This window comes from Achroia grisella, unplaced genomic scaffold (assembly GCF_030625045.1).
Source record: "Achroia grisella isolate CSIRO2021 unplaced genomic scaffold, CSIRO_AGI_Agris_v1 utg841, whole genome shotgun sequence".
NCBI classification, from domain to species: Eukaryota; Metazoa; Arthropoda; class Insecta; order Lepidoptera; family Pyralidae; genus Achroia; species Achroia grisella.
Window position 1 is genome coordinate 2905655 of NW_026713039.1, and position 15685 is coordinate 2921339.

The 15685-nt window shown below is 32.8% G+C and overlaps 1 protein-coding gene across 4 annotated transcripts in view; it reads right to left on the bottom strand.

Moving 5' to 3' along the window:
* Positions 1 to 15685, bottom strand: part of LOC131852223 (PTB domain-containing adapter protein ced-6) — a 74981-nt gene that overhangs the window by 58607 nt on the left and 689 nt on the right. For 2 of the 4 annotated variants that reach the window (XM_059202864.1, XM_059202863.1), the window contains exon 1: positions 1428 to 1627. The exons of the other annotated variants lie outside the window; for them this stretch is intronic. In XM_059202864.1, the coding sequence (XP_059058847.1) occupies positions 1428 to 1507 (80 nt within the window). In that variant the 5' untranslated portion in view covers positions 1508 to 1627. Of the gene's footprint in view, positions 1 to 1427; positions 1628 to 15685 lie in introns of those variants that run through there. 4 annotated transcript variants of the gene reach the window in all.

The following is a 15685-nucleotide window of genomic DNA, read 5'->3' on the forward strand; positions in this document are numbered from 1 at the left end:
GCAAAACGGATATATTAAACTTCTTTAAAAAGTATGCCTATGTTTTTTCATAAAATATCATAATGTTTTATAGAACTGTAATGGCATGTACTTGACGGCCAACCTAGTGGTGAGTGGTAAGCGTCACCATTGTTATTAGTGCTTTAAGATGTCATGCCTCTTATCCTATAATGTCACTGTCCTACAACAGAAACACTGTTTACAAAGCAAACTGCATGTTAGCTTAAATAGGTAAGACTAAGGAATGCAGGTCACTTATTACAAAGTCTACCCTAAACGGTTAAGATTGATTGATTGAGCCGTTATGATGGCAAGAGTCAACAAACAAACTCACTTTAGCAATATTAAGTACGCACGTTCGTCCTTTGCTATTTAAATACCTAGTATTTTTTCATTCAAAACTAGTTACTAATTCATTCTAGGTATAGGTCACTGTTACCGGCTGTTAGTTATGTCACGCGATATTTTTGTAACAGTCATTAACATACTAGAATAATAAGTTCTAAGTTGCAGAACAATAAATGCGGTCGTTTGTGCATGGTTAATGTAATCATTACATGATACTTATTATTTCCTGCAGCGTTGAGTAATTTTAAACTTAATTAATTGCATGCATTTAAAAATAACAGATACTACATTGCGATTTAATGACGAGGATTTTGTAGGTCATCATAATGACTACAATACTAATGTATATGTTATAAAACGTGCAAAAATGCTATGTGTACATAATATAGTATATATGTAAGTATAAATATATTATTGGATAATGTTTATAGCGTTGAATACGAAATGTTGTAGCCTGTGCTAGCAGTATAAAGTGGCGGGGCACCAGTGGAGCATGATAGGATGAGCATGAAGCAAGGTTTTTTGCCATCGTGGTGATTTCACATAGAATTAACCGATAACGAAGATTTCCAGGGGTGACCGTGTGGAGGTCGACCTAACATGAACATTGCTAGCAATGTGGAACATAATCCGTATTTAGTATAGTTAGACCATGTTAGTGTTAAAAGATAGGTTATGTTTGTTTTCGTAATACATATTCACGTTAAATTTAATTAAAATCTGATCAGCTGTTTACGTAGTTTAAGAAATAAACAGATAGGACAGACAGGTACGTTTTTGCATTTAAAATATTAGTATGAATTATTTGTGTGTACTTTAACAAAAGTAAATGTATTTTAATTGTTGTATAGCTGCACCTACGTCCTTTTTCAACATCGTGAAGTGAGGTCATTGCAAAACGCATTCATTGCAATGGTATTTCATTTATTTTTTTTCGTTATTCACATACCCTACATAATAATGATAAAAGTATTTAACAGTGACGTATACTGTGACAATACTAGAATCCCAACTAAATGCGTAGTACCAAAACAACACTATAAATAGAATGATTTCGCTGTATTGAAATAACTATTTACCTTGAGTTGGTTCTTTTCGTTCCATATTCGATTTCGCTCCCGCCATAATTTGTAACCAATGGAACGACACCGTCAGCCATGTTGAATTATTTTTTTAAATCACAGATGCACTGGTAACTACAGTTATAATGCCGAAATGAGGTAAATTAAATAAATATTATTCGCCGCACCGTACCGCGCTACACTCACGGTCGACGGTCTCCGATGCACTGGCTATGGCCGATTATTTTATTGATGATGAGCCCGCTTCTCGAGTCAGATAACATGTGATGGTCATTCTGTTGTTGTATCAGTGATAATTGGACCGCTTTATGCCACAATGGCAGCTTCCGCCATGTTTAACAGCTGACTGGTTTAAAATTAGTAACATTGGTTTATTGATTATGTTAATGTGTAAAGTTACTTGTTTTTTTTTAATCGGTATGGATTTTTTATAGTCATATATATACTATTTATTATACACACAATGAAGTTTTATTTTATATTAAAATATAATAAAGTAAAAGCAAATAAAGTTTAATAGGTATTTTATTTACAAATATATGTACTTAAAAAAATGACAAATAGAGAAAGTAATTTAAGTTCCACCTTTTTTGAGACAATTAAAAGAATATTCATCCAAATCGTTTGTAAATGCGGAACTGCATTATCTGCTGTGAATTTTAGTGTCTACAATTTGAGTATGAAACAAAAGAATGCAGATAAATAATGAAAAAAAACAATGCCAAGTTACAGATTATCATCGTAAAATAGACTCGGTTGGCCGATTACTATGATCACTGAGAGACTGCAGTGATACAATGCTAAAAATAATGAGAAATTCAAGGTTATGTTTAAATTCACCGCGCCAAACTTTGTAAAGTCGCAGATGATTGAGACTTTCCAAAGTTTGGCGCGGTAAGTAATATAAAAAAACGTATGTAATTAAAAAATAATAATAATACAGAGGTACTCTGTATCATCGTTTTATGCAGTAAGAATACCAATCTGGCCCACCTGACAGTAAGCTATAACCGTCGCCTATATACGCTATACTCATATGAACAGAGCTACCTATATCACGTTATTGTGTGACAGTCGTGATCCAGAATCTAGAGTACTAAACCTAAATATCATGCCTCGTACCCTGTAATTTCACTGCCTAATCTGCACCCTAGTACCAAAACACAGCTTACAAAGCAGGGTTGACGCAAGTTCCTTAGGAGCCGCAACACATGCCGTATACGGCGTCAAAATTTTATTTTATAGGTGCTGTTATATGGATTATATGTGTATGTACATTGTACACATAAACGTGTACACACACATAAATGTGTACAAAAATATATACACACACTGGTGAGTGTGTAGAAGGAACTTTGTGGATGCAATGATACCCATAAATAAAATTCTTGTGTTACAATGTTAGTTACCATACTCCTCTGAAACGGCTTGGCCGATATTTATAAAGTTTTATATCCTGTAGTAGGTCTGAGAATCGGCTACTATCTATTTTTCATACTCAAGAGATAAGGGTTGACCACCCCTAAAACTTTTTTTATAATGTGGTATTAAAAATACATACAACAATAATTTTTCACACTTATAGCTCCAACATTTTAAATATTAGTACTTAAATTTATATGGCGAAGCAACGTTTGCCGCTATGCCGCCGCAAACAGCTTGTGGCATATAGATATATTCTGATTGGGTTTAAATTTATTAGTTTTTTAATAAATTTATGGATTAGAGGTACTGCATTACGCCATCCTGTTACTAGTACGTCACCGCGGTCTACGTACAATCTGTTATTAGTTAATACGGTACCAAGCCGTGACATCCGCACTTTTTGGTATTCCGAAAACAATATTTTTCGTGGAACCATAGAGGGAGTTTTTGTTGAAAAACATTTTATACACCCACTTCATTTATAGATGACTTTCCTTGGGAAGAATAGAATAGAATAGAAATCATTTATTCAAATAAACTTACATTGAAGCGCTTTTGAATAGTCATGACATTATTTTTCAATCTACCGCTCATTCGGAAAGCTGTCTTATCATAAGAAGCATGAGCAAGAAACTTGCGTGTTGCTATTTTAAATAATTTTGTTGTTACTTTACATTTTTAAGTTGAAGTGTGTGAATACAAACTACCAACTAGCATTAGTTCAATTAAATACTCAAATAGAGAAAATATTCAATATACAACCAATTGGTTGAGAACAAAATAAGAGTAAATCAGTCGTAGTAATTACAGTAGACCCTACAAGCAGCACTCCTTCACGAGTATGACGGAAGATTTAAAATCCATACTAATATTATAAAAGCGAAACTGTATAGTTCTGTCTGTATGTTACTTTTCTACGACTAAACGTCTAATCGGGTTTTAATGAAATTTGGCGTGTAGATAGATTATATCTTGAGGGCTTATAGGGATAGGGATAGGGAGGGATATAAACTATATCGTATCCTAAAAAAAGCAGACAAGTCCCGAACATGATTAGTTTAAAAATATTTTTATAGATAGATAGACAGATTAGATATAGTTTATTTGCTGCATACATTTAATTTTAAATGGTCAAAACACAAAAAAGTGGACGTTAAAGAATCTTTCCGTCATTGTATTGACCATTCGTCGATCCTTTATCCGGCTCAAAGGACCAAAATATGTGTACTACACACATCGAAATTCAATCTTGGTACATAGGTGTGACGTCATCAAAACAGATGAATTCGCGAATGTTTATCTACATCGAGTCAAATGAGACAAAATACGCCCACTATCCGGCCGTATTCCTTGAAATTCATATTATAAACAATAATATTTTTTATAGATTGGCGAGTTTAGTGGTTTAGCACATGGCTTAGCTCCGATGGTAGCGAATTCGATTCCTCACACACTTCAAACGTATTCATGAGTATGATTGTTTGTATCGGGCTGGGTGTTTTCTATGTATATTATGTATGCAATTAAAAAAAACTAATCTATCAGTTGTCTATTAACACATGTTCTGCTTAGCTTAGGACTATATGACTCTGTATAAATTGTCCGGGGTTATTATTATTTACTTTATAATGGACTATATAATGTCCGTTCCTCTGCTCTTTTTTTTAATACAGATAGCCTACGAGCGTTATTTATTTATTTTAGGAAGATTGACGGTGTAAGTTTACATGTTACTTGTCATATTAAATTGTCTAATGCCAACTAATAATCTTCGCCAATAGTAAATATATTCTAAATAATTGTATTTTTTTATTAATATAGTACTAGATGATTTCCGAGATACCTCTTTTTTCATACCCCATAGTGAAAAGAGTGGTACAACCCATTTATTTTGAAATAAATGTTACCATATTTGTCCTCGTCTTAAAATATATCTTTCAGCCAAAATTAATGAAATTCTTTAATTTTGAGAGTAAATTATTAATGTTTATAATAGGGCTATTAAAAATAGAGGTTAATGGTAGAAGGGTGAAAAAGGTTGTATTTAAAAGGAGTAAAAGGTTGTATTTACGTTTAATGTTGAATCATAAATATATATATATATATATACATGTAAAAAATATATTGGACCACTCTTATCACTTAGAGGTAATAAATAGTTTAGTTTAGACTATACAATCAAAATTTCATAAGAACCAGTCAAGCCGTTTCGGAGGAGTTTTGTTACAAACACTGTGACACAGAATTTTATATATTACATAGATATCAGTACAGATTTTACAAACTGCTTGTGATACGCGGCAAATAAATGATTTCTTTATGTCTTTTTCCATAAAAAATATACAAAGTTTAAATCAACTTTGTAATCAAATCTTTACGTATTGTGTCAATATAGTGTTTATTCATTAAATAACGCACAAAGGAATTGTCTAGAAAAAATAACCATTATATTAAACGGTGGTATCGTAAGATAAATAGATGCAGCTGTTTAGATTTCGTCTGCAAATAATAGAACAATGTACGTACAGAACCTTGAACTGTGCACTAGTGTTGGTCATAATAGTTTGCAACTGTGGTCGCTCAGTATAGTTCGTCGCTCTTCTGTTAACTAGTTAGTATTAAAATATTGTATTGTGTGTTTATAATTTGTAATACTATTTACAATTTTTTATGTAATGTAATTTTTACATTTATTTTTCATAGCTAGTTACAATAATAATAATTATAACCATGTTCTCAGTATGGGGCAGTAGTCTAAAATATTGTGTCAAATAATTAGCAAATTATACCCGCAGTTTTAACTCGATATTTTTTTTTATACAGAGCGGTGACAGCCTATATTACTTTATATCTGTATATATAATTCGAAATAAAACTCTTTCATATTGCTCATCTACCTATACCACGAAATGCACTGTCGAATATGAACTTTTTTAAGGATATTAAGTACCGTAGTTAGTACTTAGAAGTGTTACATGTATTCTCATTTTTTTAAGAAGAAGTTTTTATCAGGCGATCTAAAGAGCGGACGATATACGAACTACTTCGTAATTAGTTTATTCCCAATCTACACAACACTACTACGTACACATACAACAATCCGCCTGATAACAAGCTGCATTAACATAAAAAATAAGAATTTTAGGAAATCAACTCTATAAAAGAAACCATTAAAGTATATTTTTCAGTACTAGTAATTTGTGAGTTAAAACAGTTTAATAGTGAACGTGCGAAACAAATCAGACATAGAGCTCATTCCGCAAACTTTATTTTTAACTGTTAACTAACTATATACCGCACCGTTGCCTGCTTGGAACATAGTCCATGTTACTTTCTAATAATATATATATATATATTACATTTAATTTACCAAGGGACTGGTCTGCTCTGATAACTATGATCGATTTACACAGACGATACAAAAAAGAGTTTTAGTCCAAGTTTTTCTTCTCTATGGCACCTTCTGTGTTTATTCTGTATTCCTTACTCGGTCAGTAGCGAAGTATAACTTATATTCATATAAGTTGAAAGTTTGTAAAATAGACGGCCTCGGTTATCTAGCTCTAATGAAATTAGAAACAAAAATTATTGTAATCAAAGTTTTTTTCTTATCTAATACACATTGCCGTTATATATCCCACAGGCGTTACATAATTAAAATCTATACCAATATTAAAAATATTAGAATGTCTGGCAGTCTATCTACTTTTTTACAATCAAACGCATTTTAAAGAATTTTAACATGAAGAGTCATTAGATCACTAGTTGAACTCAATACACAACGTAAATAATTAAATTGAGCTACTTGCCGGTTCTTCTCAATTTAATCTGTGTTAACTGGACGGTAGAGAAAAATTATTAAAAATAAACATTTAAAATGTGTAAAATGAATAAATATTTATTTATTTGACTTGTATTGATTAATGTTTAAATGTTCTTGTATTGTAATGCAAATAAATGCACATTCTTTTCTATCATAATTTCAGTCTTATAATATTAGTATAATATTTATATAGATTAAACCAAAGTTGCCTGCGCTGTCTGTACCCTTATATCTTAAATTACGCAACGAATTTTTAACACAGTTTATAGCAATAGTGATCAAAGAAAATAGGTTATCTCGAATCTAAAAAAGTCACATGTATCAGCTAGTCCTTACTAATATTATAAATGCGAAAGTAACTCTATCTATGTGTGTTACACAGATAGTCTAGAACTTGAGATAGGACATAGGCTACTTCTTAATGCAAAAAAAATGGTTGTAAGAGGTTGAATCTCCTCTGATTGTATGGATGTATCGTCATTTTTAAAGGCTTGAAATTTGAAACTATTTTTTAGGCTACTATAAACAAAGTAAAAAAGGTTGTAAGGGGTTGAAAGGGGAGATAAAAGGTTGTACGATGGTATAATCATTTTGAATGCTACAAGTTGAAAATTATTTTATAGTCTAAATATATACTAATATAGATTAAATATAAATAAATATGACATTCATTGTTTGTAAAAATTACCCTTAAGGGTTTAAATTAGAGTAGGTGAAGAAAGTTTGTCATTCATTTTTCTCTTTGCATTTTTAAGTTAGGTTATTAAATATTTTTTCTTTACTTATAAGGTCAGTATTCGAATTAGACGAAGTCGCGGGAAAGCTAGTGTATAATAGATGTAGATAACAGTATTACCAGTTTATTGCGTCTGTCTGTCCCGAATTTATAGTATGTGTGTTGTACTCAACTTAACCGCTTTGGCCATAACAGTTAACTATGCAAATTTTGCATGTTCTCTCATAGACACGTAATCTAAATATATATAACTCCACTGCCCAAACCACTGGACGGATCGGGCTGAAATTTGGCATGCAGGTAGATGTTATGACGAAGGCATCGGCTAAGAAAGGATTTTGATTAATTCTACCCCCAAGGAGATAAAATAGGGCATGAAACTTTGTCAATTTTAAACCGATCGGGCTAAAACAATGCATGCAAAAAGCTACTATGACGTAGGCATCCCCTAAGAAAGGATTTTTATTAATTCTACCCCCAAGGGGATGAATTAACGCGAGCGAAGTCGCGGGCAACAGCTAGTTCGTAAATATAAGCAGATTTTGCCAAGCAGAAGATCAAACGCCACTACACATCCTATGTGGTTGTAGCCCACTCATGCATAAACGAAATATCTCATTTAGAAAGTATATAATATATCCTGAGGAGATGAAATACCATCTTGTCCCTGACGGATCTAGGTAGCGAACTTTGAAAAAGGGCAAGTACAATGAGATCTATGTAGGTCTCAGTGTTACAGGTCCAAAACCTGATAATAGCCTAAGCAAACAATAAAAAAAAATAGTACATCTGTATTCACCTAATTATTAATAACATTAGCCGTTACCCGTGACTTCGTCTGCTTTTTTTGAGACAAATATGACCGTCCAATCAATCAATCAGTTTTATTTCATATTTCATTCAGATCCGTTCAGCCGTTAAGTCAACAGACAAAATTGAACTTTTATAATATTAGTTTAGATTCTATAATCTTTATCAGTACATAGTATAAACTAAAGTGGCGCGGAGTGATAAAAGAAAAAGGTTTACATGTCTATTATATACATATTATAGTATAGAAAAGTCAAGAAAATCAAATATTTGTAATGCACAGGTATGAAGGCGGGTTTAATATCAAATTATAATGCCCTTATCCACAAAAAAAATTATCTCAAACATATTTTAAATATTTAAAAAATGAAGATATAATTTCATTCAGTTGCAGCTATGACGAGGCAGTATGGGTCATGCTCTTCGCCTGTGCAAATTGAAACGGTAGCTATCTACCAATCTTTTTGTCGTCAACATGACAACTCGAGTTGACATTCAATTGACCAATCAACGTTCTCCAAATTTGGCGCCGAGTACTTTCGGCGTACGTGATTGGTTAACTGATCGTCGCCGTGACCCGTAATTGGTCAACGATCGTAATTGTACAGCCGTTTGCTTTCTCTAATTGTCTATGACTTTCGCTAGTTTCGCTCGCTTTTTTGTTTTCTAATAGCTATAGATAATTTGTGCGCAGGCTACGGAATAACAGACTGCTTTAATGTGGTCTGAAGTTTATCCCATGGGAAATATCGTGCGTGATTGTGAGTATTAGAAGGTACCATAGATATCTAATAACTTATTCTACATCCGTAGAGGTTATAAACCGAGTTTAAAATATATAATAGAAAAAAATACTAGTTGTTAACCGGAATTTTTGTGTGCATTTTTAAAATAAAAAATAGTCAATGTCATTCTCGTCAAAGAATCAATTTTTAAATGTATTTGCGGTATGGCAGATTAGCTGACGACATATCTAATATTATAAGGAGTAACTTACATTACTTTTATTTGAGAAAACATATCTTTTTAATAAAAAATATTTTATACTAGCTGTGCTTCCGGTTTCATCCACAAGAAATTTATACCCTATTTAAATTATAGTCTATATGTTAATCTGATGTACCTATATACTATATTCCTAAAGTTACATTAAAATCCGTTTAGTAGTTTTTGCGTGAAAGAGTAACAAACATCCATCTATCCATCCATACTGTGAGTATGCGTAACTTTCGCGTTTATAAATTGATAAGATTTCACGCGGACGAAGTCCCAGGTCACAGCTAGTATAAGTTACTAGGTAACGATTAGTATTTCAAATTCGTGATATTGCCATAAACATAAAAGTTACATTGTCTGAACACAATGATTTATTATGCATCATGTTTTATTATTCTCAGAAAATTATCATTAACGTGTGTGTGTATGTGTACATACATACATACCTAATGTATGTGGACATACATACATTGTACATGCAAGTGTAGCTATGACAAGTATAAAACATACTGTTCTTTTACAACAGTATATTTATTTATAAACAACATATTCAGAGACAGTCAAGAGTTCAACATATTAAGTTTTTGTAGTCGAGGTTATAATAATAGTATCTAAGGGCACAGCGCCATCTAGTTGACGTTAAGTAGGTAAATAAATAAATAACCAAATTAACACAGTGCCATCTAGTCCCACGGTAAGCAGAGCTTGTGTTATAATTAGAATTATTAAAAATTGGAAAAATAAAGCATTTTATCTTATAAGTCAACACAGTTTTTTCTGTTTCATATAAAAAAATAAGTTTCATTGAGGCATGTTCGCACATACTGGAGAAAACATTGAAATCTATGTCGTATATGGCCAGTATTAAAAATAAACGTATTACATATAATAAAATAAAGATAAAGCAGAGCTAAATTTAGTCCTTTGCCTGCCACATACCAAACAACTAAATCAGCTTTAGACTAGGAAATAGCATTGACTTGTTCTACCGTTACTTCGGAGTGCGAAAGGTGAGAGCGAGAAAGAAATATTACAGATAAACTACATGAACGAGACAGGTATAATACATATAGCTTTACAGAATGGTAAAGTAGAAATATGTGTAATAAAGTATATTTATTTAACATTTGAATTAAGTAAATGAGATAGATATATAGCATGTAAGTAGGTAAGTTAAATACAATGGAGAATATTTGCTAATCTATAGTCAGTCGGTTGTAAGGAAATTAACGTAGGTAAATTAGGTAATCAAAACAATAAGCTTATTTCAAGGGAATTAGGAAAAAGAGTGATTTTGAAAATGACTCCTTAAAAAACAAAGGGGTATTAATAGTTTCATCTGCTTCATCTAATGTCCGTTGCAATGTCCCCGCTGCTGAGAATGCCCTCTCCGACTCAAAGCTGGTTGGCAACAGCGTGGCGAAGCAATTATATGCAAACTGCAAAAATCGCCCCCTTGTTCCTCCACACTCAAACAAATCCATTTCTTTTTTAATGGTAGATTCTAATTTGTCTAAGCTCGTGGACGTGGATATACGTGCAAAAGGACTTCTAGAAGGTCGCAGAGTTTCCTCTAATTTCTCTTGAAGCGATTTATTAGTTTGTGCAGCACGTAAATTCAAATCTTTTGCAATCATTGAAAGAGGCAAGTCATCTTCGATTAGTACTGCCGTATTAATATATGCTTGGTTTGGTACTTTCACTGCCGCCCAATCCCGTCAATCTCGAACGGGATCTCGTCATATGATGCGTCGGGATTGATCCCGAAAAATTACACGAGATCTCGCGAGATCGGGATCCCGCGGGATCGGGTTTGCATTCCCTGGTGGTAGTGCTGTACCTAAGATACCGATTTATTGAATACATCGTATAAAACTTTAAAACTAATTGTCCAAAATAAAAAGATACGTTAATTTTGTAAAATTACAATTTTATACGATGTATTACAACATTATTTCGACATTTACGTACGTACACTAGTGTTTCCAGTACCGTGTTTGTATTCGACAATACAAAAATACATTTTTGTAGTTTCCGCACATATTTTTTACAGTATTAATCTACAGATTAGACTTAGAACCAACAACTTTTTTCTTTCAAACAGCAAAATATTTATTTTTATTTATAAAAAGGAAGTTAGTCTTTGTTTTAGCGAATTATATTAAAAATCTATTTTGAAACAACAATCCTATATATTATATATACCTATATGTAATAAATTTAGCGTTGATACGTGTTAAATGAACACCTACATATTCTTTGAGTTTTTTAATTCGAATTCAAGAGCTGAGACAAGGTGGTGATACAGGTGACTTTTTACAAGTCTACCTAAGTTAAAAGTATTATTTTATTTCTGGTAATACTGTTATTTGGAGCCGACTAGCCCACAGTATCGGATCAAGCGACCACGATCCCTGTAGTAAGCTCTTAAGCAGCTTAATTTCTGAATTTGGGACTTAATTGGGTTTTTAAAAAGATAACATAAACAACCTATCTTTTACTTGGTTTATAAATTTTTTTTAATGGAGGAAAAAAGGAAATTTGTCAAGTTACGAAAATTCTTTTTAGTTTAAACACATACTTTTTGGTAAAATCGCTTCATCGATAAAGCTGTTTATTGTTGTCGTTTTGTCTTGCTCATTGTATGTTTATATATATATATATTTATACATAATAGAGTATGCACATAAATGTTGTTTTTTCTATAAGGAGTACAATAACGAGTTTTTTATTTAATTTCTAATAGCCTATTGCTACACTACTGGCGCCGCCATAACACCTCAGTCTCGAGATAACTTGGGTAATGATTTTACCTATTACTTAGTGCAGTTAACACATCCACGTGTGCTCTAGTATTCTATGGTGATGTAATTAAGGGAAGTGTTATTCATAAACAACACTTCCCTTAATTACATCACCATCATCACTATGGATATCATAATATCCATAGGACACAGTTATTTTTTTTATTGGGAGTTTGGGCTATTGTGTTGTGCTTGAACCTGTAGCACTGCGGCCTACATAGATCTATTGTGTTCGCCCTTTTTCAAAGTTCGCTACCTAGACCCATGAGGGACAAGAATTGAAGGAGCGATGATTTGTATCTCCTCAGGATATAGTGTAAACTTTCCAAAGGAGATATTTCGTTTATGCACGAGTGGGATACAACCATATAGGAGGTGTGCTGACAGGACCGTTACACACATCTATCTAAATATATATAACTCAAAGGTGACTGACATAGTGATCTATCAACGCACAGCCCAAACCACTGGACGGACCCAGGTAGATGTTATGACGTAGGCGTCCGTTATTTTGATTAATTCTACCCCCAAGGGGATTAAATAGGGGATGAAAGTTTATATGAAACTTCGTCAATTTTAAACCGATCGGGCTGAGACTTTTCTTTGCATAAAGCTACTATGACGTAGTCCCACAAGAAAGGATTTTGATAAATTCCATCCCTAAAGGGATAAATTACCGCGAGCAAAAGCTAGTCCAATTATATAAGGCTGGTAAAAATACGAAGAAACTAAATATTTTCTATATACTATACTCTATAGGGCACACACCCTATTAACACTCCTTACAAATTTATCATTGTTATTTCCCAGAACAATTCAAACGGCACCATCTAAAGAACTTAAGCTAGCTAAAGCTTGTGTTACAGGTACTAGATAACTGATACAAATAGGATACTTTTTTTTTAATACATACATAATATACATAGAGAACACCCAGACCGATACAAACAATCATACTCATAAATACAAAATGTTTGCACAGTACGAGAAATTGAACCCGCGACCATCGGAAGTAAAGCGGTGTGCTAAACCACTATACCAACGAGGCCGTCATTACGGCACGTGACATCACAGGAGTATCTAGTAAATATGGCGGACAAATAGTACGCCAGATATAGAAAACCAGAACAGCTGATGCATCGTCGGGGCGCTTTGGACTGGAAAGGCCGGAACATGCTCGCTAAAAGTATAAAAAAAAAAAAGGGAAAGGAAAAGAAAAGGAGGAAGAAGGAAAAAAAAAAAGAAAGAAAAAAGGGGAAAGGGAAGTGAAAAAGGGAAAAAAAAAAAAAAAAAAATTGCCGAATTACGACAAAAAGTGAACTGTGAAATTAAACAATCAATAATTAAACAAAACCTGGACTATAACAAATAGTGAACTTTGAAAATAGTGTTAGAATAAGATTTCATATAATGTGTATTGTTACATTATGAATTCCTAAATTGCACAATGTAATGAAAACTGTGAAATTAGTAGTAATGTAAGATTTATATAATTGTATATGCATATTGATAAATCTAATCTTCCAAATAAAGATGGGTCTGCATGTTGTCAACTCACCCGGCCGGCCAGCGGTGGTTCTGAGCTAGACGGATAAGGTCTGCCTCGGTGTCACTGTTAGGCAAATTGTAACATCTCGGCTGGAGTTGTACAAAAATGGAAATTAAATAAATATAATAATATTAAAGTAAATTAAAAAAGGCACGGACGAATATGTCTGTGGAAAAATGTATTTAAATATAAAAAAAAAAAAAAAAAATAGTACGCCGCAGACTGTCCCCCGCGTACACTGTCGCAGAAGGTCGGCATTTGTAGCGGACTTACGTAAAATCAAGATAATTTGTGTCATGGTGTTTTTAACAATGGACAATAGTGGATATTGAAACAAAGGCAGCCCATACTGACTCTCACAACACATCAGCTGCTATTTGTGTTCTTTTAACCGACTTAAAAAAATGCTCTCATATATGTATACACTAAATAAACAAAACTAAAGTGTGTGTTTGTAATGTCAAATAATAACTACTCACTAAATGAATATGAAAGTAGGTATATACGGATAAAAAATCATTTAAAAAATTGTTGCCTTTTATCTGTACGTTTGCGGCTGGACCGACTATCACGGGGCTTTCACTCGCAGATAGGTATTGTGTTATAAGGAGTCGTTATTTTGTAGATTTTTTTATATAATAATTATTGATAAAGGCTATAACAGAATAGCAGAGAGGATGAACTCACTACCCCTCTGAGTTGTGTCTAATTTGTGGTCAAGTCAGGTCAGCTGGATTATCGTGGGGAATTTACCCAAAAAATAATCATAATGATTTTCCAGGGAGATCACTTTAAGTTTTACCTGGTTTGTTATTTTGTTAGCAATAATAGCTTTTGTAATTTTATTTCATATGTATAAGTAAAAAGTAAATATAGACAAAGACTTGGATATATCTCCCTAATATATTAGGAAACGATTATTAAGACATTGAAGTATAAAACAAATAAAATAATATACAATAAAAGAGCTATAAATTTAAATACAGATTTAGAATAAAACATACATTTCTGATTAGTCAGTACAATATATAACAATAACAGAGTAGGTAATAAATAGTAAACAGAAATAATCTTCATACAAAGTAACTACCTTTCAATACCTAATAATATTTTTATCTACTGCACATTCAGAATGCATTATCAACAATAAAAAAGACTAAGAAACTTGACAGGAAACAAACTGTATATCTTTTTAACATAGGTGTTAAGGTTTAAGTAACTAAGCACAAATTCATAAGCGTAAAAATGTTTACCATAAATACAGTTGGTTGAGTAACAAAATAAATCGGTCATAGTGAGCAGAACAGGCCAAACACCTGTTCAAGTACGCACTAATACGAATATATTACTATTAATATTATCATGACATATTATATTATTGTTTTGGTTAAAAACATGATTACTAAAGTTATTACTTGACACTGCAAATTGAAAAAACTCATGGCAAACTTAGGCCTGTGCACTACAAAACAATATTGCCAAGCTGAAGAGGAACCCCACTACCTATCCTATGTGGTTATAACCCACTCATGCATGAATGAAATATCTCCTTTAGATATATACACTCTATACTGAGGAGATAAAAACCATCGCTCCTAAGAATATCCTTCAATTCTTGTCCCTGACGGGTCTAGGTAGCGAACTTTGAAAAAGGGCGAGCACAATAGATCTAAGTAGTTCGTAGGTCTACTACCTGACAATAGTCCAAATTCCCGGGGGGAAAGTGTATTGTTAGTAATGTGGACTGATGATCTTATTGCTAGCAATGTACCATGTCAGGTTGACCTCCACTCCTGGAAACCATCATGATAAATTCATGGTGAATTTGTCACAATGGGCTAACTGACCTGACCTCATGCTCATCTTATCATCCTCCACTGGCGCCCGGCCAGCGTAAACCGTTAGAGCAGCCGGGTGCACTATACCATTACCATAAAAAAAAAGTCCAAATTCACCAATGAAATAAAATAACTCAATTGGTTAAAAACGTAATAAATACTAGCGTATTGCGTATTTAACAATGGCTACACCTAATAGCATTTTAAGTAATTCATAATTACGTAAAAATTATGTAACAGACTGTACAACGGTAAAAAATATAGTTATGTTCTA